The sequence below is a fragment of the Pelophylax lessonae genome (genome assembly GCF_965119305.1).
Source record: "Pelophylax lessonae genome assembly, chromosome: 1".
Taxonomy (NCBI): Eukaryota; Metazoa; Chordata; class Amphibia; order Anura; family Ranidae; genus Pelophylax; species Pelophylax lessonae.
Window position 1 is genome coordinate 296,432,555 of NC_138768.1, and position 27,128 is coordinate 296,459,682.

Sequence of the window (27,128 nt, forward strand, 5' to 3'; positions counted from 1 at the left end):
GTGTCCAATCACCAGAAGGTACGGTAGCTGCATATAACCCATACTTAAATATCCTTAGTCCTGTACTGTACGACAAAGAAAGGGAAGTTTAATAGTTACCTCTCCTGCTGCCTTAGCTGCTGATTGCCAATCTGTTGATCACAGTGCTCAGTAGTTAATCAGTGGTTATACTCTTTTTTTGCAGGCACAACTTATTGAGTAGTTTAATTTTCAGTGTGACTAAGATTAACAGTATAATAACGTAAAATAATGTGATATTTTCCCTTTAAACACTTTTGAATGTAAGTACTTTATTTAGGCATGTACGGTATTTTGGAAGGTGCAATATAATGTACTTACATATATTCAACAATACTTTGAATGATTTTATTATGTCCCATATTTTCCAAAATTTTTAAACAAATGGTTATAGCTCTTGAAACTCAAAGTGCAACAAACCCTCCTATTCTTAACAGCCACCTTGGCCTCCGATTCATCGGCAGTTGCCAAAGTGTTGCACATCGCATCAGTTATGACAACAGCCATTCAATGGTTTGATAGTTCAGCTGAGAGCACAAGCATCTGACAATTATTCACAGCATGCTTTAACTGTTTTTGGGAAACCGTTAAATTAGTGAGTTTAGTTCTGCTTAAACTTTATCCTATATCAGAGCTACACAAGTCTAAAGAGAAGCTGGGCTGTTCTGCCATCTTTTGAATTTAGAGCAGCAATGGCTTAGTTTCCCGTTAACCAGTTCTGGACCTCCCACTACATATATCCTGCGGCAAGGCGGCCCGGCTGCGCAAAATCACGTACAGGTACGTGATGGTGCCCGCAGGTAGGGGGGGGCGCGTGCCCGCTGTCCCCGCAGTGATCTGATTCGGTTCAGAGTCATCTGGTCCAGGCCAATGATTTATGGCCTGGACCTGGTGATCGGTTCTGACCAATGGCAGAACCTCCTGTGCCTGTGTTTACATTGAACAAATGATGCACTCTCCTCTCCTGGAGCCCTTTTTGGCTGAGAAGATAGAGCATCAACAGTGAGAACACAAGCGCTACACTGACACCAGTACACGTAGGCACATATTTCACCGCCTGATCCCCCCCCAGTTAAACCTTTCACTCCCTGCTACAGTGTCACTATATATACAGTATAAAGATAATTTACTGATCATTGTATTAGTGTCACAGGTGACGCTAATTAGCTAGTTAGCTTCAGTGTCAGTCTGAGTATAGCATCAGGGTCCCACCACATATTTTCTAATAAAGTTTTAACCCCCTGATCGCCCCCCAGTTTACCTTTTCACTCCCTGTCCCTGTCAGTAAAGTATACAAATCTTTTTTTCTGATCACTGTATTGGTGTCACGGTGACACCAGTTATCGTCAGCATCAGCGTCATTTAGGGTCAATCCAAGACGCGTCAGATTTGAACTCTTTGATTAAAAGTAGCACTAACACACACACACTATATACCTCCATTACTAGTATAGTGTCTGAACGGATCAATATCTTTGATCTGATCAGAACTATACTTGCATCCTCAATAGTTTAGTGTTCCCAAAAACGCAGCGTTAGCAGGATCAGCCCTGACACCTGCCAGCAGCTGCGTTTTGCCCCTCTGCCCAGCACCCAAGAAGTGCAGTATCAATAGATCACTATCACTTCCAATACACAACACACAAAACCACAGCGTTAGCAGAGTCAGGCCTGATCTCTGCTAGCACTAGCAGTAATTTTTTTTTGTAGCGGTTCAAACAGTCCTCAACAACCATGTGCTTTTTTACCTTTGAGTCACACTGGGTACCTGTAAATTTAGTGGCCAAAATGACCTGCAGAGAGCAGTGGCACCCTGACAGATAGCTCTAAAGATGGAGTAGGGGTCCCTGCTAAGGTTAGGCATACCTGACCCTATTCTTCTGTTGCTGAGGTGCAACAACCGCATGATTTTTGTAATGCAGCAGAGTGTCGGTACTAGTGTCACTCAACTTTCTGGTGAACTGGCGAGCACCAGCGGCCTAGTACACCCTGGTCTTCGTCAAACCAGCACTGCAGTATCACTTGGCGATGTGGCGAGTCCCATAAGTGCAGATAAAGCTGGTGCGGTGGCTAGCAAAAGTAGTGTCCCGCAGCCACCAAGAATTTGAACGCAGACCTCTAAAGCCCATAGTGCCTTTCCTGAAGCGCTTGCAAACCCTGATTGGCAGCCCACAGATTCTGCAGTGCCCGTACTTCCCCCATTCACTGGCCAACGCTGGAATTCAGGTTGAAACAGTCAATTTTTTACTCCCCTTCATTTTTTGGCTGTTTTTCACAGAAGATCTGTAAGGATCTATTGTGGACCAAAGCAATTTGTATGCTAATCAATTTATCGCCACAAACCCAAATTTGACCCTTGTCAGACAACTGGGCTGGAAACCTATAATGGTTCCTGAATTTAAAACCTTTCTGGGCCTATCCCTAAAAATGGGCATTATTAAAAAAGAGGGAGATGCAGTCATATTGGTCCACTGACCCAATTAATCATATGCCCATGTTCTCTGCTGCCATGGGCAGGGCTAGATATGAGCAAATATTGTGGTTCATGCACTTCAAAGACAATGAACTCTGTCGTCTTCGGGGTGACCCTGAATATGACTGGCTCCACAAAATTTGGCCCCTCTTAAACCACTTCAACCAAAAATTTGCAGCCTTGTTTATCCCCCAATAAGATGTCTGTGTTGACAAGTCCCTAATTAAGTTTTCTGGCTGCCTTGCTTTTAAACTGTTTCTCCCGAGCAAGCCTGCCAGATATGGGGTCAAGATGTATAAGCTCTGTGACAGGGCAACAGGCTATACATGTAGTTTCCATGTTTACGAGGGAAAAGAGCGTGGAGCCCCCAACTGCCCAGACTACATAGGAAGCAGCAGCAAGATTGTTTTGAACTTGGTGTCACCCTTATTCGGAAAGTAGTACCATTTATACGTGGGCAACTTCTATACAAGCGTGCCACTTTTTAGACACCTCTTTCGATTAGGAATTGGCACATGTGGCACAGTGAAATCTAATTGCCGGGGCTTCCCCCAACGGCTTTTAAAAGCCCCACTTAGTCAGGGGGAGGGAGCCTGCTTGAGGTGCAATGAATTGCTTGCAGAGAGGTAGAAGGACAAATGGAACGTTTTTGTTCTATCTTCCATTCACTCAGATACGACAGTCCGAATTACAACAGCAAGTGATGTTGTAGAGAAGCCCCTCTGTTTCCACGACTAAACCTGTAAAATGGGAGGGGCGGACTTCAACGACCAGATGATCAGATCAACGAGCAGATGACGCTGGTACAAGAAAGTGTCTGTATACCTTTTCCAATTGGCTCTTTTCAATTCTTATGTACTATTCAAAGCATTTGGTAGAAATGGATCCTTCCTAAAATTCGACGAAGAGATCATCACAGCCCTTCTGTATCCAGAAGGTGCTGTGGCCCAATTTCCCAATCAAGATGCAGTGAGCTGGCTGAATGAGAGGCATTTTCCGGATGTCCTCCCTAGTACCCCTACCCAAAGATCACCCCAAAAAAGATGTCATGTCTGTTGCAAGCGCGGATATAGGCGTGACACCCGTTATTTTTGTCCCTCCTGGTCTCTGCATTGGTGACTGTTTCTGTCGCTACCACAACACACTAGTGGAGTATTAGTATAGGGTACAGCATGGCACAGTCTAGGGCACACAGAGACTCGAAAGATGTTAGATGGCTATCAAGTTTTGAGAGATCTTAACCTGGAACCTTTATAGTTAAAATAAAAGTGTACAAAAAAAATACATGAAAAATGTAAAAACATAAAAAGGTCAAAAATAGTTGTCGTATTATTGTTCTGTTTTACTGTATTTTATGCTATACTTTAATGTTTTATTGTTAGAGAAATAAGATGATCAGCGCACGTTTGTACTACTCCCAAATTGACTGAATCCAATCTTCTATATATAAAAGAGTGCTAATGTCATTATTTTCTTTTTATTTTCTATAGCCTATTCTAGTGATGGCGAACCTTGGCACCCCAGAGGTTTTGGAACTACATTTCCCATGATGCTCAGCTACACCGCAGAGTGCATGAGCATCATGGGAAATGAAATTCCAAAGCATTTGGGGTACCAAGGTTCGCCGTCACTGGCCTATACCATGCAACCCCTTTACTGTATGTTATTTTAGTAAGAAGTTCGTACACAAATATTTATGCCAGATCCCAGCTCTTTAAAAAGTAAAAAGCTGATGATTAGGAACACATCTAGAAGAACTGTATGGTCACATGTCTTCTTTATTCTGAGTATCATTTACTTTTTTTCCTATATGAACATTTCAGAAAAGGCTTATACAGAACACAAACCTCTTTTCTCTCTGCTTCTGTCATACCAAACCGATAATGCCCAAGAAGAAAAGGCCAGACTTCCTTTCTGATCTCATGCTGAATGCCTCCATAATAAATGAGTCGTAATAATTCTTGTTCTTCATAATTCTGATCAACCAGAAAGAAACATTAGTAAAACAGTTTAGAATGTGGGCAACTATTATAATATACATTTAATATTTACTAACATTTATGAAAGCAAATTGTCTTAACTGAACACTCCTGAAAATTCCGGTTGCCTGGCTGTCAAGATGACCCTCTGGCTTCATTACTTTGAGTCACTCTCCATGAACAATTAAGTAGATAAGAGTGCCTGACTTTGCTGATCTGCTTACTTCTTCTGGGTTATTGACTCAGAAAGTTTAAAGTAATTATAACAGCAAGCAAATAGCATAATAATACCTTCAATGCAGTCAGGCAAAACAAATCCTGGACAGTTTTGCAACTTTGGTAAGTGTCACTGCAACTGTATCTAGGTGAATTATAATTTTTTTTTGTTTGTTTTTTTTGGCTTTGGAAAAATGGTAATAGAGACTTCCTGACTTTATTTTTATAGGAAAAAAATAATAATAAATAAAAAAAAAAAAAACGGCCCAAAGTAGTAAAAAAAAAAAAAACGTATTAAAATAAAACATCTGCATATTTCTTGCAGTTATTATACTCTACCACCAAACAAAAAAATAAACGATCGAGTGATACCACATCTGTGTATGTTATTTGTTGTTTGCACCCGTAGTAAGGTCCAGAATCAATATTGCTCTTCTATCCTACCTAAATCCTACCGCCACTGATACTAAATTAAAAAAAAAAAAACATTTTAACCACTTGCCGATCAGCGATGTACCCATTTGTCACTATCCTTAAGCCTACAGCTGCCGGCATCATCCCAGTACCTTATTTTAGAGCCAATGGTTGGCTCTCTCGTAAAATCAATTTTAGTGGCCAACTAGCTGCTGGATTGCTTTTACAAGCAGCGGGAGGGGACGCCCCCCCCTTACTCCTGCCACCTTCATCAGGCTGTTCCGTCCCACCCAGACACCCAATTGACCAGCCAGCACTTACCCAGCTGTAAACGGCACCATTATTAAAAATGAAAAGCACTTGATCACACCGATCTTGGTGTGATCAAATGCTTTTAAGGGCAGAGGAGGGGGTTGGAGTCTTTTAGACCCCAGTTTTTTTTTCATAGTACCAGAGTACTTGTCACATGCTTATTGCTGTCACAAGGATGTTTACATTCCTTGTGACAGCAATAGAAGGTGTCACCTATAGATGCTAACATTTACGTTGTTTGCCACCATTACACGGGTGTGCGCAATTTTAAAGTATGACGTGCTTGATATCTATTTACTTATAAACATAACATATGCGTAACATCATATTTTATATGTTAACAAAAATTAGGATATGAATTGTGGTTTTTTTTTGCATTAAGATTCAAAAAAGTGTATTTATTCCCAAAAAATCGGATTTTTGACTTACTGTAAAATCCATTTCTCTGATGTTCATTGACGGACACAGCTCCTGATTCTTCTTAACCATTGGGTTTTACTGCCCCCTACAGGAGTAGGACACTAGGCAGGAAAAGGCTTGACTACACCTATGGGCAGACCCAGGAGGTATACACCCACTCTCAGCTATAGGCACTTAGTTTTGTTACAAGCAGTGTCAGAAGAAAGCATACTCCACGGAGGGGTGGGTGCTGTGTCCGTCAATGAAGATCAGAGAAATGGATTTTATGGTAAGTCAAAAATCCCATTTTCTCTTTCGTTCATTGACGGACACAGCTCCTGATTCTTCTTAACCATTGGGACGTCCCAAAGCATTGTTAAACATGAGGGGTGGGAAAAAAGCAGAAAATACATTTCCAAGGCTAACCATAGCCAACCAGGTAACATGGAGCTCAACCATAAACAACTGGAGCTCATCTGAACACAAAAAAAAAAAAAAAAAAAAAAACACCCTCAAAGAGTACCAAGTCACCAAGCATCCGCAGATGCCAACACATCCACTTTATAAAAATTTTGTAAAAGTGTGCACCGACAACCAGGTGGCTGCCTTGCAAACCTGTGTCACTGACGCTTGATGGCGAAAGCCCCGGAGACACTAATCTCCCTAGTAGAGTGCTCCTTAACAGGGAAAGGAGGAACCTGACCCCTGATGCAATAGGCCTGAACCACCGTCTGTCTGATCCAACTGGAAATGGTCGCAGAGAAAGCAGACAATCCCCTTTCTGAGGTCCATCCGTGAGCACAAATAGAGAGTCTGACTTCCTAAGAGACTCTGTAGCTGCCAGGTACACCCTAATTGCCCAGACCACATTCAAGGCATGCAAGGCAATTTCCTTTGGATGTTGTGCCTGGGACACAGGGAAAGCAACACAATGTCAGTCAGAGACCACCTTAGGAAGGAATGACGGACAGGGGCGAAGCACCACCTTATCCTTGTAAATCCCCAATAAGGTGAAGGACAACATAACACCGCCTGTTCCGACCACCTTCTGGGGCAGCGCAAGCAGGGAAACCTCCCCAATATTTTGAAAGGGAGGCTTCTGTAGAGCTGAAAGCACCACATTAAGATCCCAGGGTGGCAACGGAGCCCGCACTGAAGGAAACAAAAAGTCAGACACCCTAAAGAAAGGTACGCACCAGGGAATGTGAGGCCAAAGGTTGTTGGAAAAAGACAGCCAAAGCCGATACCAGGTCCTTGATGGAACTCAAGGACAATCCCTGTTCAACCCCTCATTGAAGGATGGTTAAGATCTGACCCACCGAGAAGGAGCAAGGATGAAGCCCAAGAGACTCACACCATGCAATGTACGTCCTTCACGTACAATGGTAGATCTTCCTAGAAGTAGTTTCCTAGCTTTCAACAGCATAGGAATCACGGACTCAGACAAACCTCCATCCTCCAGCACCTGGCGTTCAATAGCCAAGTCGTCAAAGCCAGCGACTGTAAAGCAGGATGGAAGATCCAGGGAACGAAGCCACCTCTTGAGACCATGGATCCTTGTCCCATTTCCCCAAAATCTATTTAGCAGAGATCTTGTGTGGAACTATGCAAACAGACCGCCTCAAGGGTGGACACCATCAGGCCCAGCATGCATGCAAGCCCAGAGGGATAACCGTCTGCTGAACAACAGAAGCTGATGTGCCTCCTGCAATGTCCGGAGTTTTTCCAGAGGAAGAAACTCGCTGGCTGAGGCCAAGTCCAGGGTCAGACCCAGATAGTCCAGTTTTGGTGGAGAGAACCAAAGCAGACTCCTGAAGGTTCAGAATCCAACCGAACTTCCTCAGAGTTTAAAGAGCAATCTCCAGTTGTCCATCAGAGCAGTTGGAGACTCTGCTCGCAGAAGAAGATTGTCCAGGTACCCCAGTACCGCGATCCCCCGCTGACTAAAAACAATGCAAGCACCGGGCCAACACTTTTGTGAGGACCCGAGGAATGGAGGCAAGACCAAAGGTCTACACCACAAACTGATAATGCTCCTCCCCCACAGCAAAACAGAAGAAGCGTTGGTGACCAGCACATATCAGAATGTACAGGTAGGCATCCTTGATGTCGATAGAACTGAGAAGAAATTGTCACAAACCGGCAGGACTGGTAGTGGATCCTCTGGACCAGAGAGGCGATGGCGCGGGTTGTACTAGAGGACCGGTTCTAAGCAGTTACTGGTCTTCACCAGAGCCCGCCGCAAAGCGGGATGGATTTGCTGCGGCGGTAACTACCAGGTCGTGTCCCCTAGTAACAACTCGACCTCTCTGGCAGCTGATATGGCATGGTACACAGGGAGTAGGCAAGAGAGTAGTCGGACGTAGCAGAGGTCAGGGCAGGCGGCAAAGGTTCAAAGGCGAGTAGTCGGTAGCAACGGGTTCGGCAACAGGCAAGGCAAACTAACACAGTAGGGAACGCTTTCTCAGAGGCACAAGGCACAAAGATCCGGCAGGAAGCTGTGGGAGGAGAAGGTATTTATGGGCAGTGCACAGGTGAAGCCTAATTAAGTCAGCACTTCCTCTCACAAACCTTAACCCTTAATAACCACTTTGGGCCAGGCACCAATCACTGGTGCACTGGCCCTTTGAATCTAAGAGTCCCGGCGCGCGCGCGCCCTAGAGAGTGGGGACGCACACGCCGAGACGCTGGAGTGCTGCCTGGGGGCATACGCTGTGAGCGCTCCGAGGCCAGCAGGGGGCCCGGAGCGCTCAGCGTAACAGAAATCCCCCTGACATAGGGACGCCACTACCATGTGAATGGACTTCACGTGAAAATTCTGTACTCGCACAAGCAGTTTAGCGCCTCGAGGTCCAGAATTGGACGTACCTTGCCTTCCTTCCTGTGAACTGTAAAGAGGTTTGAGTAAAAACCCCTGAAAATGTTCCAAAATCGAAACCGGAACAATCACCCCCTGAAGGAACAAGTCTTGCACTACCCCAAAGAGACCCGTAAGTGATCTGGGGACAGGTGCAGGTTGGAAGGGAAGAACCTTCCCTGGAAGATAACACCAAACTCTATCTTGTAGCCTGACTGGATAACTTTGTGGACCCACATGTCCTATACCAGGGAGGTCCATGGATCTAGAAATCAGCGCAGATACAGGTGAGGGCGCCCCTTCATGCAGAGGCAGCCTTGTCCGCAGGTCTGGAAGAGCCCGCTCATGGCTTGCCAGACCAGGTCCTCTTGAAACCTCCGGTGGAGGCCTTGATGTTTGTTCCTTGTCTTGAGACCCTGAGGGATGAAAAAATTGGATTTTTGTCTTACCATAAAATCCTTTTCTCTGATGTTCATTGACGGACACAGCTCTATAATTTCTTTGCCCCTTGGGTTATGCTGCTCTCCATAGGAGTAGGACTAGGCGGATACAAATTTGACTAAGTCCCTAGGGCAGTCCTAGGAGGTAAACTTCCCACTACCTGCTATAGAACTTAAATTTGTAACAAGCAGTGTCAGAAGAATACATAACCCAACTCAACAGAGGTGTGGGTGCTGTGTCCGTCAAACATCGGAGAAAAGGATTTTACAGTAAGACAAAAAACGGAATTTTTGTAAAATCTTACCTGTAAAATTCCTTTCTCTGAGTCCTCCGACAGTCGCCGCCCCTTCATATTCATCACAATAGGGTTATTGACCTTTGCTCCGTAGGAGTGGCTAGACAACAGAATATGTAAATATCAAAGCTTTTAGCATACCCCACCCCCAGGGGGTGGTCCCCTCAGTCAATACCCTCCTGCTTCCTGCATTCCTACCTCAGTTTCAGTAGCATAGCAGTAGAGTACATAAACAAAACCCCAAAAGAGGGGCGGGGGCGGCGACTGTTGGAGGACTCAGAGAAAGGAATTTTACAGGTAAGATTTTACAAAAATTCAGTTTTCTCTTACGTCCTCCGACAGTCGCCGCCCCTTCATATTCGTCACAATAGGGACGTCCCAAAGCAGTGTAGACATGAGGGGTGGGAAAAAAAGCAGCCGCGCCTAAGGCAACGCAATACCCACATCAGAGAAAAGAACCTTACCAAAGGAAGGAAACCAACTGGGCAACATGAAAAAAACTTGCTCAACAGGAGCAACAACCCAGGAAAGAACAAGTAACCTAGGGGTAAAAATACCCCAACAGCCAAGGACCCAAACAAAGGGCCCTAAGGCACTGCCGCACTAAGAACTTTACGGCCAAAGGAAGCATCTGCCGATGCCTGAACATCCACCTTGTAGAATTTTGAGAAGGTGTGAACGGACGACCAAGTCGCCGCCTTACACACCTGGGCCACAGAAGCCCGATGATGACGGGCCCAAGACGTACTCAGAGATCTTGTAGAGTGCGCCTTCACAGGCATGGGAGGAACTTTCCCCCTCAAAGCATAGGCCTGTTCAATGACCTGCCTGATCCATTTGGCGATGGTAGAGGCCGACGCCGCCATGCCCTTCCGAGGCCCCTCTGGAAGGACAAAGAGAGAATCCGTCTTGCGAAAGGATTCAGTCGATGACAGGTAAACCCTGATCGCCCGAACATCCAAGGAATGCAAAGCCACTTCCTTTGGATGTTTAGGCTTTGCGCAAAGCGAAGGCAAGACAATGTCCTCATTGAGGTGAAATTCCGAAATCCTTTTCGGAAGGAAAGACGGGTTAGGACGCAAGACCACCTTATCCAAGTGAACCACTAAATACGGAGATCTGCAGGACAAGGCAGCCAGCTCCGACACCCTGCGAGCCGAGGTGATTGCCACCAAAAAGGCGACCTTCTTGGACAACATAGACAACGAGATCTCCCTGATTTTTTCAAAGGGAGCATGTTGCAACACGGACAGAACAAGATTCAAGTCCCATGGAGGCAAAGGCTCCCTCCTAGGAGGGACCAGATGCCGCACCCCTTGAACAAAGGTGCCAACTAAAGAATTAGATGACACAGGGCGCTGAAAGAGAACGGCCAGAGCAGAAATCTGACCCTTAATCGTGGCCAACGCCAAACGCTGGTCCACGCCCGTTGGAAGAAAAGCCAACACCCTTGATACCGAGTATGAACGAGGGGAATACCCCCTGGACTCACACCAGGCAAAATAGGCCTTCCAAGTACGGTAGTAAACCTTCCCCGAAGAGGACTTTCTAGCCTTAATCAAAGTGTGAATGACCTCAGGGGAGAGACCCCTATCCTTCAGGATCTGGGTTTCAACAGCCAGGCCGTCAAAGCCAGCAACTGTAAAGCAGGATGAAATATCGGCCCTTGAGACAGGAGATCGTCTCGAAGAGGCAGACGCCATGGAGCGTCGACCGCCAGATTCACGAGGTCTGCGTACCAAGACCGGCGAGGCCAGTCTGGTGCCACCAGAATCACCGTTTTCGGTTCCGAGGCCAACCTTCGAAGGAACCTGGACAGCAGCTGAATCGGTGGAAAGGCATACATCAGACGATACTGATGCCAGGGCGCCACCGTCGCGTCTGAGGCGACTGCCCGAGGATCGCGCGTTCTTGCCACGAACCTTTCCACCTTGTTGTTCAGACGAGACGCGAACAGGTCCACATCTGGGGACCCCCACTTCTCGCACAACATCAGAAAGACATCCGGGTGAAGGGACCATTCTCCCTGGTCCAGGGTCTGGCGGCTCAGATAATCCGCCTGCCAGTTTTCCACCCCCGGAATGTGAACAGCAGATATCGCCGGGACGTGCGTCTCGGCCCTAGACAGAATGTCGGCCACTTCCCGAGCCGCTCGGGCACTCCTGGTGCCCCCTTGGTGGTTGATGTAGGCCACCGCTGTGGCATTGTCCGTCTGCACCCGAACCGGACGGCCCTGCAGCCTGTCCGACCAACGCCGAAGGCAGAGATTTATTGCTCGCAATTCCAGAATGTTGATCGGAAGGGAGGACTCCTCCTCCGACCAAGTTCCCTGGGCAGACAGAACGCCCAGAACACCACCCCAGCCCGACAAGCTGGCATCCGTGGTGATCACCGCCCACGACAAAAGACGAAAGGACTTGCCCCCCCCCGACACCGCCGGGGACTGGAGCCACCACAGAAGGTCCCTTCTGGTGAGATGACTCAACGAAATCTGGAGATCCAGAGATTGCAGTTGTCCGTCCCACCTGGCCAGAATCTCCCTTTGGAGACCCCGCGTGTGAAACTGGACAAAGGGTATCGCCTCGAAAGCCGAGACCATCAGTCCCAGACACCTCATGCACGTCCGGGGGGACGAGCACTGAACGTCCCTGAGGGACCCGACTTCTTCTTGAAGCTTCCGGAGCTTGTCTTCCGGCAGGAAGACCTTCGCCTGAACAGAGTGCAGGATCATTCCCAGGTAAGGAAGACGAACCGACGGACACAGCGCCGACTTTGGAAAATTTATCGTCCAACCGAACTCTTGCAGAGTCTGCATCGTGACGGACAGGTTGTTCACCAGGCCCTGACTGGTCGCAGACCGAACCAGAATGTTGTCCAGATACCCCAGGATCGAGATGCCCTGGGCTCTCAACCAAGCCAGAACCGGCGCAAGCACCTTGGTGAAAACCCGCGGAGCCGAGGCGAGACCAAAGGGCAACGCCACGAATTGGTAGTGATCCTCCGCAATGGCGAATCGAAGGTACTGCTGGTGACCCTCGAAAATGGGGATGTGAAGGTACGCATCCTTCAAGTCGATGGAGGCCATGAATGCCCCCGGAACCAGGGCAGCCACCACCGAGCGCAGGGATGAGGCACCTGAATCACCACTCCCTGAGCCCGCAGGTCCCGCACCGCCAGGTGCAGATCCCGCAAGCGCTCCAGAGACAGCTGAAGATTTGAGGGAAAAAATCTGCCCGCCGGCCGAGAGAGAAACTTGATCTTGTATCCAGATCGAACGATTTCCTGAACCCACCTGTCCCGAACGCAGGCCAGCCAGGGTTGAAGAAAACCGAGCAAACGTCCCCCCACCCCAGAACTGGGTGAGGGCGCCCCTTCAGGCCGCATTGTTATGGGCAGCGGGCCCGGACTGGCCGGACTTCTGCTTACCTGCCCACGGCTTTTTCTGGGAGCCTTGTCCCTTGAAGGGCTTACCCTTATAGTGCGACCGAAAGGCACGAAAGGACCCCTGAGAGGGTCTAAACGAAGCATTCTTCTTACCGCGAACAAACTTAGACTTGTGAGTCTGGGGCAAAAGAGTACTCTTACCCCCAGAAACACCCTTAATCAGATTATCCAAGGATTCGCCAAAAAGGCGAGAACCCGCGTAAGGCAAATTAGCCAAAGTCTTGCGAGAAGATTGGTCAACAGACCAACATTTCAGCCAGATCAGGCGACGGTTCAACACCGCCACACTCTGCAGACGCGCAGCCAAAGGGACCATATCTAGGTCCGCATCACACAAATACATGACACCCTGATGAATCTGATCCATCCATAGCCAATGTCGACGGCGAAGCAGAGTCAGCCACCAGAGTGCGCCTGAGCACCTGCGTCCAATCGGCAATAGCCTGGGCTGCCATAATGGAAGCAAAAATAGGCTTCAGCATAGAGCCCGCAACCGTATAAGAGTGACGGGCCAGAGACTCCAATCTCCGGTCCGCAGGGTCCCGGAACACCGGGGTATCCTCAGCAGGAATCGCAGTGGATTTATTCAAAATCGCCACCGCGTGATCCACCTGAGGTGGCACACACCAACGCTCATCAGTAGCTGGTGTAAAAGGATAACGCCGCTTGAACCTACTCGGCACAGCAAAAGGCTTCTTTATGTTGCGCCATTGCTCCTCAACAGCGCGCTGAAATTCCGTAGAGCAAGGAAAAACCTGCGACGTTTTGCGTTTTCTCTGCGTCCCATAAGAGGACATCAAAGCAGGAGGACATGGTTCATCCTCCAAATGCAGCGTTTGTTTGATAGAAGCAACCAACTCATCCATGAGTGCAAGCTCTTCAGACGAGCCAGGGGGAGAATTATCAACCGCTTCCACCTCAGCCTCCCCTTCAGACCCCGCAAGGTCTAGAGAAGAACGAGACCCTGAGAAGGGCACTCCAGCCATAGCATCCCCATCGCCCTCTGAATCAGAGGAAAGGACACCCTGGGCCTTTTTGTGGATCGATCAGCCACCAGCATCTGCACCTGAGCAGCAAGGTTAGCCACAATAGTAGCCAGATCAGCCCCCTCGGGGGAAGCAGCAGCAGCCCCCTGGCCCCCTACCAAGGAGGGAGGAAACTTGCTTTCCTGAGAATCCATGCCCCAGTAACTTAGGAAAAAAAGAAGTACTGCCCCTTTAAGGTCGCGGCGATCGCAGCCCACCGCACTCAAAAAACACACTGACCCACCGGGCTAGGAATACAAAGGCAAGGAATACAGGAATGGAAGGTAAAACCTGGAGAGGTCACACAGGCTGCTGCTTCATCGATCGCTGTCCTCAGAGCAAAAGGAAGTGATGCGAGACTGACCGCCCCCATAAAGCCTATGTAAGGCTACACAAACATGGCCGCCGGCCGAGGCTGTAGAGGCAGAAACACTGACATGTGGCCTGCGCGATCGCCCCCAAAATGGCGGTGTTTGGCGCCAAAACGGCGCTCTCACCACACAGGATCGGCCACCACAAAACTGTCACAAAAAAATGGCGGACCGCAGCAGCGGTCGCCGCACAGTATGCCCACAACATGTCTCACAATCATGTCCTTCACAGCACACAGCATGTCACACAGCCTGTTACACAGAGCAGAGCACGAGAGCCCCCCCCCCCCTTGCAGGCCACAGAGAGCAGCTATATTGACAGGGAGCTCAACATTATGCACAGACATGCAGGGTCCCACAGTCCCAGACTGACACCCAAGACAGACAGGTCCCCACACAGAAATACACTTACCATCCGGATGGCGTGGGGAGCCTGCACAAGCGATCAAACCGCTGCACCAAGGACAGGGAGAGTCGCAGCCAGGACGCAGTGGAATTGCGGTGCAAAACCGCATGGTGTCCAGTGAGGTAGCCACCTCACCGCAGCATCCTCGCAGCGGACAGGGATGGGTTGTTCATATTTGCCAGGGAAACCTAGCTGAACGCTCGATGGCAGGCTGGGAAGCCACTGGCCCTGAGCCCCGGATAACCAGGGAGGCCAGCCCGAGACCCAGCACCGCACGATCATCTTCATCAGAAGACCTAACTAGAGCTGAAAATAAACAGCTAAGTAAAGAAAGAGAAAAAAACTCCAAATAAAATCAAAAAGAGAAAAGAAGCTGAGACTAAAAAGCCCCAGCACAGGAAACGTCTAACCTACTCCTGAGCTAGACAAATGAAACTGAGGTAGGAATGCAGGAAGCAGGAGGGTATTGACTGAGGGGACCACCCCCTGGGGGTGGGGTATGCTAAAAGCTTTGATATTAACATATTCTGTTGTCTAGCCACTCCTACGGAGCAAAGGTCAATAACCCTATTGTGACGAATATGAAGGGGCGGCGACTGTCGGAGGACGTAAGAGAAATCCAGTTTTCTCTTTCGTTCATTGACGGACACATATCTTCTTTGACCCTTGGGACGTCCCAAAGCAGTGTCAACATGAGGAAACACAGCAATGCACATAATTCCGAAAAGGGCTAAACATAGCCAACCAGGTAAACCAGGAGCTCAACCAGGAACAACTGGAGCTCCCCACCAGAAAAAAATACACCCTCAAGAGGCAGGAGCCTCTGCAACAGCAGCCTGCAAAACTTTGCCGAATACAGGATCTGCAGATGCGAGTACATCCACCTTGTAAAACTTTGTGAATGTATGCACAGACGACTGTGTGGCCACCTTGCACACCTGGACCACTGACGCCTGATGACGGAAGGCCCAGGAGGCAATAAGCGCCCTTGTAGAATGCTCCTTAACAGGAAAAGGAGGATTCTGACCCTTAATGGAATAGGCCTGCACCATCGTCTGCCTGATCCATCTGGAAATGGTCGCAGCAGATGCAGCCTGCCCCTTACAAGATCCATCCGTAAGGACAAACAAGGAATTTAATTTCCGAATCAACTCAGTGGCCACCAGGTACACCCTGATGGCCCAAATCACATCCAGGGAATGTAAAGCAATTTCTTTAGGATATTTCGGCTTAGGGCACAAAGAAGGCAACACAATGTCTTCATTTAAGTTGAAACCCGAGACAACCTTAGGAAGGAACAACTGTCAGGGACGCAACACCACTTTGTCCCTGTGAACCACCAGGTAAGGTGACCAACAGGACAACGCAGCCAGCTCTGACACTCTGCGTGCACAAGTAATAGCCACCAGGAAGGTGGCTATTACTTCTACTCTGTGAAAGAGTGGCTATTACTTCTACGCTGTGTTACCCTGTGAAAGGGTAAACAGATGAAGTTCAAAAATATTTTCAAAAGGCGGCTTTTGAAGAACCGACAGTACCAGGGACCTTACCAGAGGAGCCAAGTGACGAACTCCCTGGACGAAAGTGTGAACCAAGGAATTTGCAGCCAACAGCGTTGGAAATTATTTGCCAAGGAGGAAATCTGGCCCTTGATGGTGCCCAGAGCCAAACGCTGATCTACACCCTGTCTTAGAAACTCCAGCAGACGGGACACCGAAAAGGAACGGAGAGAAACCCCCCGAGACTCACACCAAGAAATGTACGCCCTCCAAACTCGATGATAAATGATAAATAGAAGTAGATTTTCTAGCTTTTAACAGAAAATGAATCACTAAATCCGACAACCTTGTATCCTTCAGTACCTGGCTTTCAATAGCCAGGTCGTTACAGACCGTAAAGCAGGATGGAAGATCGGCCCTTGAGACAAAAGAACTTCTCTGAGAGGGAGTCTCCAAGGAACATCGGCTACCAGCCTTACAAGTCCTGCGTACCAAGACCGGGGAGGCCAGTCTGGAGCCACCAGAATGACTGGAATTCCTTCTGCCTCGATTCTGCGCAGAAGTTTTCGCAGAAGCTGTAGTGGAGAAAAAGTATAAATCAGACGATACTGAACCCAAGGAGCCACCAGAGCGTCGGTGGCATTGGCCAAAGGATCCCGAGATCTTGCAACAAACCTCAGAACCTTCCGGTTGAGACGAGAGGCCAACAGGTCCACGTCGGGAGTCCCCAACCGGAGACACAGTTGTTAAAACACGTCCGGGTCCAACGCCTGACGACTGAGGTAGTCCACTTGTCAATTTTCCACCCCTGGAATGTGCACAGCAGAGAGGGCTGGAACATAACGTTCTGCCCACCTTAGAATGGCGGCTACTTCTCTAGCTGCTAGGGCACTTTTGGTGTCCCCTTGATGATTGACATATGCCACAGCCGTGGCATTGTCCGATTGAATCCTTACCAGGCACCCCTGTAGACAATCCGATCGCTCGAATCTCCAGGATATTGATTGTCAGACTGGACTCTTCCCGAGTCCAAGCCCCTTGAGCTGAATCTGTGCCCAAGACACCTCCCCACCCGGACAGGCTGGCGTCCATGAAAACCAATGTCCAGTACAGGGGGAGAAAGGACTTCCCCTGTCGAAGCGCAGGGGAAAGGAGCCATCAAATCAAGGATCCCCTCGCACCCCGGCTCAACAGGATCCGATTGTCTAGAGACTGAGGATTCTTGTTCCATTTGGCAAGAATGTCCTTTTGCAGATGCCTGGTATGAAACTGAGCAAACGGAACCGCCTCGAAGGTGGAGACCATCAAGCCCAGCATTTGCATGCAAGTTCTGAGAGACGACCGACTTTTGGACAACTTCAGCAGTTTCCCCTCCGAAAGAAACATCCTGGCTGAGGCTGAATCCAAAGTCAGGCCCAGGTGGTCCAGGTTGTTGGACGGAATCAGAGCTGATTTCTGAAAATTCAGCGTCCAGCCAAGCTCTTGTAGAGTTCGCACTGTGATGTCCAGATCGTCTTTTAAGACAGACGGAGACTCTGCTTGCAGAAGATCGTCCAGGTACCCCAGTACCGCCACCCCCCTCTGCCTGAGCAAGGCTAACACCAGGGCCAACATTTTGTGAACACCCGAGGAGCAAAGGCGAGACCAAAGGGTAACGCCACAACTTGATAATGTTCCTCTCCTAAGCAAAGCAAAGAAAACGCTGGTGCCCGACATATATTTGGATATGAAGGTAAGCATCCTTGATATCCATAGAGGCCAGAAAATCCCCTTGATGAAGAGATGCCACCACCGTGCGAATGGACTCCATTCGAAATTTCTGAATCCGCACAAAGCGATTCAGGGCCTTGAGATCCAAGATTGGTTGGACTTTGCCTTCCTTCCTGGGAACAGTAAACAGATTTGAATAAAATCCCCGAAAACGTTCCAACTCTGGAACCTGGCACAATTACTCCCTGTGATAGCAGGTCCTGCACTGCCTCGTAAAGGCCCTGAAGCCGATTCAGAGACAGGTGCAAGCTAGAAGGAAAGAAGCTTGCCAGAGGCAAGGACCGAAACTTGTTCTTGTAACCGGAAGAAATCAACTTGTGGACCCATTTGTCTTGAATGAAAGAGATCCACGAGTCTGAAAAGAAGCGAAGACTTCCCCCCACCCTAGATATGGGTGAGGGGGCCCCTTAATGCAGAAAAGGGCTGGTCAGTGGGACCAGTGTAACCTGCTTTTGACTTTCCAGGCCAGAACCTCTTGAAACCTCCCACAAAGTTAGGGGTGAATTTTTGTCCCTTGTCCTGCGAGCCCGCGGGACGAAAGGGGAACTTCTGAGCCGAGAAGAAAGGACCACGTTTACCACAAGGCTCTCTGCTCTTGGCAACCTGTGGAAGCAGAGTACTCCTACCTCCTGTAAGGCCATTAATGATTTCTTCCATAGGAGCTCCGAACAGGTGATCTCGTACAAAAGGGAGATCAGTCAACACCTTTTTGGAAGCCTAGTCCGCAGACCAGTATTTCAGCCAAATCATTCGGCGAAGGGCCACAGCTGTCACAGACACTCTGCAGGCTAAAGGAGCCATATCCAGAGAGGCATCAAAGATATACTGTAACCCCTGTATCAACTGATCCACCAGCTCAGGAGAATGTTGACCCCCCTTTCAAATCCTGGCGCAGAAGCTTAGCCCATTCCGTTAAGGTCTGGGAGACCAAGGTGATGGCAAACACAGGCCTCAAAATCGAACCTGCCACGGTGTAAAGGTATCGGACCAGAGCCTCAGCTCTCTTGTCCACAGGGTCTTTAAAAGACGGGGAATCCTCCAGCGGAAGAAGCGTGGCTTTATTCACTCTGGAAACCTGAGAATCCACCACCAATGGAACTGTCAGTTTCTTCAAAAGGGGCTCTTCAAAAGGATACCTCCTAGCAAAACACTTAGGTATCCCAACCATGCGTTTCGGGGATCTTCACTGACTTGCAACAATATTGTCAAAATAAGTAGGAAAGGGGAACATCTTAGTCACCTTGAATGGTCTGCAGGCACCAAATTGCACGGACGCAGCATTAGCTGTGTCCTCCAATTTTAAAGTTTCCCGCACCGATACAATCAGTGCCTCCACAAGCGCCTTTTCATGCGCGGCTGTAGTGGAAGAGGACATCCTTACTGTCAGCGCACTCAGGGTGCATGGACGCAGACCCGGTGGGTTTACTTGCATCCGTGGCAGCCAAATGCACCTCAGAATCTAAGGAGACAGAGACAGGTGAAGGCGGGGGCGCTTCTTGCTAGGCTGCTTTTGAAAGGCCATTTCAACTTTAGACACTAGTGACTGCAGGACCACCGTCATGGCCGCCAGGGTAGACTGAGACCCAGAGGTGGGTCAGGAGGTGACACATGCTACAGGGACTCCATGGTTAACCCGGAGGCCACCAGCAATATGTGAAAAAATTGCAATTAAAAAAACTCTCACCACTGCAGGAGTAGTACTACAAGTCTCAGTGCACCAGCGGCACTGCTATAGTAGAAAGAGGGAGCTGTACACCTGCAGGGACTCACCACCACCGACTTAGGGAAGTCGGTTGCAGAGCGCCAATCTGCTTGCCATGCCGTGATCAGAGAGAAGAGGCCACTAGAGGCCCATCGCCGCAGAACCGCTCCACGGGCTACAAGAAAATGGCCATGTGGAACCAAAGCTTTAGCATTATTGTTATTGACAATTTTGCATACAAATGGATGTGGAAACTAACTGTTTTGTCTTGGAATGTTAGCGGCCTCAATGATAGGGTTAAGCGATCCTTAGTGTTTAATTATATTCAAAAATATAGACCTCAGGTGATTTTCCTGCAGGAGACTCATCTGACCGGCTCTAAGGTTATGGCTATGAAAAGAGCATTCATTGCCCATACTTTTCACTCCACCTACTCTAATTATGCTAGAGGTGTGTCGATTTTGATCTCAAAGTCCCTCACCTGCACGGTCAAGCAGATAGTCATGGATGAATATGGTAGCTTTGTTATCACTGTACTGCAAATTGACAACGCAACTTATACTTTCATGGCTCTGAATGTTCCCCCTCCATTTACTGTGACTTTTTGGGATAGTGTAATGGTTCAACTTTTGCAGGTTGCGAAGGGGCCGATTCTGCTGGCGGGAGACTTCAATTCTGTATTGTCCCCAGATCTAGACAGATATCAAGGGGGTGTCTCTGCTTCTTCCCCTTTTGCGGCCTCTGCTAGTAAATATAATCTGGTGGAGTGTTGGAGGTGGAAAAATCAAGAAGGCAGGGAGTACTCCTGCTACTCGGCCACACATATATCTATCTCCAGAATTGACTTGTGTTTGATGTCTCCTAAGTTGCTTCCTAGGGTGAAGGAAATATCATATCTGCCCAGGGCAATTTCGGATCACTCCCCCATGTTGATAAAAATGGGCCTTTCAGCTTGGGAGGGATACAGGGAGTGGAGGTTAAGTCCCTTATGGCTATCGGAGGAAATATTTTATAATATCACTGCTAAGGAGATAGGTCACTTCTGGGAGGTAAATCAAGGGACTACCTCTGGTGGAGAGATGTGGGATGCTTTTAAAGCTACTTTACGGGGTGCAGTGGCAGGGGTGATAAGGCAGTTAAGAGAGGACAGAGCATGGAAGGTGGATTCCCTTAAACAGGCTTCCACGGCAGCGGAGGTGGAGTATATTAAGAATCCCTCCTCTCATAATTATCAAATTTGGAGAGATAATTCTAGGCAACTGGATCTGGTTGGTAAAACCTCAGAAAAAACTTCTGTACCAAATACAAAGACTGTTTGAATATGGAAACAAACATAGCAGAATCTTGGCATATCTTTCTCATTCTGAATGCCCTCCAACATCTATTTTAGGGGTCTATAATGAGCTATCAGTATATTGCACACTGAGGGAGGAGATTGTAGAAGCCTTCATTAACTTTTACATGGATCTCTAAAGATCCCTGTTTGCCATGGCAATAGAACCTCTGGCTTCACTGCTCCGACAGAACGCACGCATTAAGGGTTGTAGAGTAGGGGACCTGGAGGAGAAAACGTCTCTATACGCTGATGACATGCTCTTGTATCTGGCAGATGCTGGTGACTCTTTGTCCACGGCCTTGGAGACGGTGGAGCATTTTGGGCAATACTTAGGTTTTAAGGTCAATTGGAGTAAATCGGTCATATTTCCATTTAATCCTAGGGAAGTGCCTGCAATGGCGACAACTCTTACGATTCAAGTAGTGAATAAATTGAAATATTTAGGGATGGAGATCCAGCAGCCTATACAATCATATGTTGAAAATAATATTTTGCCGTTGGTGCAGAGGCTTAAACTTTATCTACCTGGACCAAATTGCCCCTTAACTTAATGGGAAGAATTCATATATTTAAAAAGGTGTATCTACCTCGTTTTCTATATTTATTCTGGCAGGCCCTGGTGTATCTCCCGAAAAACTCTTCTCCAGTATAGCTTTCTTACCTCATTTATTTGGGGAGCGAGGACGGCTAGAGTTCATTTGAATACTCTGAAGCTTAATATTCTGAGAGGGGGGGGGGGGGGTGGCAGTCCTGGACCTTCAGTCTTATTATGTGGCCGCTCAGTTGACTCATGTGCATGCCTGGTTCTTTCCAGAGTTACCAAATGCTGCGGTCACCACTCTTGCAGCGGTGATGGGCTCCTATGAGGCCTTACTGAACTCACTGTACCGGAAGGGCCCATATCCCTCGGGAGGGGCAGCCATTCTTAAATTTTCCTATAAAATAACACATATGTGTAACATAAAGATGAAGGGGTCGCCACTCAATAGTTCTCCTAATGCCCCATTGTGGTACAATCTGAATTTGCAGGAATTGTACAAAATGGTCGAGCCTCGCAGATGGATGAATATTGAGCTTAAGTATGCGCATCAGTTGTTTTCGGCCCATCATTTCAAAATTTTGGCCATGTTTAGAGTGGAGTTGAGTGTCCCCTCCAATTACTGGTTCCAATATCAACAGCTTAGGCATGCGGTGGCAGTGCAGTTTGGGCTAAGGGATGTACATCTGGTTCCCTCGCGGTTGGAGAAGGAACTGATGGATAGCGATCACACAAAGCTTATTTCTAAATATTACTCTCTTCTGAAGACTGGCTGTTCCACAAGATTAACTAAAATTAAAACCCAATGGTTCTCTGATCTGCCAAACCTGGAGGAAGAAACCTAGGAGGAGGTGGTTTGGTCTCAATTTTTGGGAATTGTAGCGGCACGGGATGAGGTGGTGCAGCTGAACTACAGTATTTACATAGAATTTACTATACTCCGTACAGGTTATTTAAACCTCCCCAATCCCCAGAATGTCAGCGAGGTCACGCAGAAATGGGAGACTTCTTTCATATGGTCTGGAGGTGTCCGAGGGTGCAGGAGTTTTGGAAGGGGGTCTGCACATTTCTAGAAGAAAAATAAGTGCTTCCGAATATTTGTACCCCAGATAGATGCTTATTAGGGAACCTAGGGGAGGAGGAGCTTTAGCAATCCCAGAAGGTCCTGTTACGACTCCTCTTCTTTTATGCTAAAAAAATCATAGTACTGCAATGGAAGATACCGGATCCTCCTAGTGTAAGGGCGTGGGTGGAACTTGTAAATAATGCATCACCAATGTATAAAATAACGTATCTGCCTTGAGGTTGTCCTAAACACTTTGATAAATTGTGTCAGATTTGGATGGACTCAGTTTCGGTTCCTCTTGAGGTCTGAGAAGCAAGGCATATAGGGAATATGGGAAATTTAGTGGGGGATGGTGGATGTTTCTCCTGGTAGATGGTACTTATAGCTTTATGGCCTTTTATTATGGATTGCTCATTCCTCTGCTCGCTGTGCTTAGATTTCTCTCTTTATAAGCAGTTGTGCATTTCACCAGTGGATTGATAATGATTTGCATATATTTATGGGTTGGTTTGTTATAAAAAAAAAAAAAAAGTAAAACTGTTTCTATGCTGTGCATAAGGGAACGACTCTTTCTTTTTTGTATTATTGTATCCTTGTGACCCTGTACGATAGTTTAATATAACATGTGTTTTGTATACATCATTCTTTGTTATACACTAATAAACATTGCCTTTAAAAAAAAAAAAAAAACTATCCGCTCCTCCAGCCCAACAACCGCCGCAGGGAGCCCAGAGGACATCCTTGCCCTAGTCACCAACCCCGTTGCGCAACAGGAGAAACCCAGTCAGCAGCAACTCTAACCAGCCCCCATTAAGAGCATGTGGCATCAGCCAGCTCATAACCTTGACCAGGGAGGGGGGCGAAAGACCCACAGTGACAACCAAAATGCTGGGGGGGGGGGGGGGGAAGGAGGGGAAGCCGAGGGTCCCACCGTCCCAGGGAGGGGCCCACGTCCACCCCAAAACCCTCCAGGAGTAGAGGGGGGACAGCTACTTACCAAAATGGGAACAGGATGGGCACCGCTCCGGACAGAACACCGCTCCATCATAAAATGGGTGCTGTCGGCCAGGAGAAACGCTGCAACTTAGGCTAAGGCCAGGTAGTATGCATCCTCGCGAGACGTTTATCTCGCAGGCAAGCCCCCGTCCAGTGGGACTATGTCGCGGCCGACCTAGCACGGAGCTGCGGTCTGCACATGCTCGCTGGCCAGACTGGGGGGACCTTCTGGATCTAGATTATCCAGTTCGTCGCCCAGTCCGGCAATTGATTGTAGATTCTAACAGGAACAAAATAATGAAGATAGGAAAAAATTCCATTTAAAAATAAAAAATCGCCAGGACCAGAGATCCCAGCCAGGAACTAGGTTATTACTCCTGACTAGGCAGAAAAAAACTGAGTGCCTATAGCTGAGAGTGGGTCTATACCCCCTGGGACTACTCATAGGCGTAGTAAAGCTTTTTCTCTGCCTAGTGTCCTACTCCTGAACGGAGCAGTATACCCAATGGTTAAGAGGAGCTGTGTCTGTCAACGAACAAAAGAAAACTGTGTTTGAAAAGCCGCTGCGCAAATACCGTGTACCAAGTACCATAAAAACTGCAACACCCACCAATTTATTCTCTAGGGCCGCTACTTTAAAGAAATATATATAATGTTTGGGGGTTCTAAGAAATTGTCTAGCAAAAAAATACTGATTGTAAACAAAAAGTGCCAGAAAAGGCCTAGGGGTCAAGTGGTTAATCCCTACTGAAAATACACTGACCTTTGACCCTAACCTAGGTCAAACCCTGGTCTAACCATTCTATCTTTATTTTTTTTTTTTTTAAATGTCACACTTTTTATTGAGAACAAGATACAATGTGCAAGTATGCTCTCAGCACAAACACAGAAGTGAATATATGTGGCCCCACGGATAAACACCCACTTCTGTGAGGCCGTATATGTGTGTACAGTCGGTGGAAAGGGTTTAATAATAAAGTCACCTCTGGCAGCCTATATTTCCCTCACAACAGCCCTTAAATAAATTCTTTAGGATTTATTCATTAGACATACATGATATTTTTAGATGTACTTACTGTACTGTCTTCTAAATACTTTTGCCAAAATGCTACAGTTAGGCCTCCACTGGCATCCATTGGCACATCAGGACACACAATTTTATGATTTACCAGAGCTGATAAATGTGTTCTCACAGTAGACAGATGTCTGCAGTAGGCCAACCCTAGAATATAATTTTAATAGTCAGTTAAGATTAAAAATAATTACTAGGACCCAGTTATTAAAAAAAAGAACACCATTGCAGCAGGTAGCTTCCTGCTGCCTTTCACCCCCACACATTTCTATTGTCCCATCATTTATGATGGGCTGCCTTACTGGACAATACAAATCTGCAAAGGGCAAGAAAAGGCAGGCAAGCTCCTGCACTACCTGATATGTAAGTGTATCTGTCAGAACAGCTGCCACTGGTAAAAGTGGAATATTAGAACAGTTTAGATTAGAAACTTTTCAACTAGGAGGCACCCACTGCCCTCCAGGGTAGGGACAGTTTCCTGCTAGCTAAAGGGAAAAATTACCACAAAAATGTGTTGGGGTGCTGCAGGGATTAGTGGCTATAGTTAAATGTGGGTTTAATGTTTTATTGCAACACACAATTCCACAAATAAATGCTAAAAATGGAAAAAACTTGTAAAAGGGTAAATTTTAAAACAAAAGGAAGCAATTTATAAGCTGAACAAGATGACTGCTGTTCTCCAGAGTAAAACACTAAAAAAATATATCATATCACCATCACAAATAATCCTCTTTGAAAGGTTCGCTCATCACTGCTCAATTTACTACAATTAATGTCCTCAAGGCAACTGCCAGTTTATGCCTCAGCAAGTCTCCTGTGCTGTGAGTTTTAACAGCAGCAAGACAGGAGTCCACTCAGACTGCTAAGTGGTGCAGCTGTGGTCCCCCATTTAGTGATACCTGCTGTAAAAGAAAACGTCTATACTTACCTATGCTGAAGGCGATGCGGTCTAATCACATGATCCCACTAGCGATTGGCTTAAGGGGGAAGCGGAGAAATCGGCAACAGATGCAGTGCCTGGACAATGATGTCACCCATAGGCTTACAATGGGGCATTCGTTTTCTGGGAAACTGTCATGTGACAGGGCGAGAGCAGCCACAGAATGTAAATGTGCTCAAAGGCATTTATTTTATACTGCTTTCAAAATAAGGCAACATGGTGGTCTTACTACTAAATATTAGAATTTTTGTTTACCTGGAAAATTCATTTCTTGGCCTACATCACAGGACACAATATACAGGACTACTTGGGTTATGTTACCACCTTTAGGTGAATGGACACTCCCAAGCATAACCCCTCCTAGGTCAACTAAGCCTCAGTTTTGTTACAAGCAATGAGAACGCAGAGAGAGGGGAGGATTTGTCCTGTAATGTACTACTCCAAGAAAAGAATATTACAGGTAAGCCAAAATCACTCATTTTTTTTTTTGTACATCACAAGACACAAAGGTCTTCAGTATTCATGATAACATGGGATGACCCAAAACATTGAACACAAGGTTGGTAACAGAGCAACACGGCCAGCGTGTCCAGACCAAAAACAGAATGGGAAAATCAGTATAAAGCCACATGCAAGACCTTCCGCCCAAAACTGGAATCCGCAGAGGCATTAACATCTACAGTGGGTACGGAAAGTATTCAGACCCCCTTAAATGTTTCACTCTTTGTTATATTGCAGCCATTTGCTAAAATAATTTAGGTTCATTCTTCTTCCTCATGAATGTATACATAGCACCCCATACTGACAGAAAAACACAGAATTGATGACATTGTTGCAGATTTATTAAAAAAGAAAAACTGAAATATCACATGGTCCTAAGTATTCAGACCCTTTGCTCAGTATTTAGTAGAAGCCCCCTTTTGATCTAATACAGCCAAGAGTCTTTTTGGGAAAGATGCAACAAGTCTTTCACACCTGGATTTGGGGATCCTCTGCCATTCCTCCTTGCAGATCCTCTCCAGTTCTGTCAGGTTGGATGGTAAACGTTGGTGGACAGCCATTTTTAGGTCTCTCCAGAGATGCTCAATTGGGTTTAAGTCAGGTCTCTGGCTGGGCCATTCAAGAACAGTCAAGGAGTTGTTGTGAAGCCACTCCTTCGTTATTTTAGCTGTGTGCTTAGGGTCATTGTCTTGTTGGAAGGTAAACCTTCGGCCCAGTCTGAGGTCCAGAGCACTCTGGAGAAGGTTTTTGTCCAGAATATCCCTGTACTTGGCCGCATTCATCTTTCCCTCGATTGCAACCAGTCGTCCTGTCCCTGCAGCTGAAAAACACCCCCCACAGCATGATGCTGCCACCACCATGCTTCACTGTTGGGACTGTATTGGACAGGTGATGAGCAGTGCCTAGTTTTCTCCACACATACCGCTTAGAATTAAGGCCACAAAGTTTTATTTTGGTCTCATCAGACCAGAGAATCTTATTTCTCACCATCTTGGAGTCCTTCAGGTGTTTTTTAGCAAACTCCATGCGGGCTTTCATGTGTCTTACACTGAGGAGAGG

The 27,128-nt window shown here is 47.3% G+C and overlaps 1 protein-coding gene across 1 annotated transcript in view; it reads right to left on the reverse strand.

The window, feature by feature from the left end:
- SGSM1 (small G protein signaling modulator 1) overlaps positions 1-27,128 on the reverse strand; it is a 458,328-nt gene that overhangs the window by 54,365 nt on the left and 376,835 nt on the right. Inside the window, exons 15-16 of the mRNA XM_082258183.1 lie at positions 24,633-24,778; positions 4,338-4,466 (exon numbers count right to left, since the gene is read on the reverse strand). Coding sequence (XP_082114309.1) covers positions 4,338-4,466; positions 24,633-24,778 — 275 coding nt within the window. The remainder of the gene's footprint in view (positions 1-4,337; positions 4,467-24,632; positions 24,779-27,128) is intronic.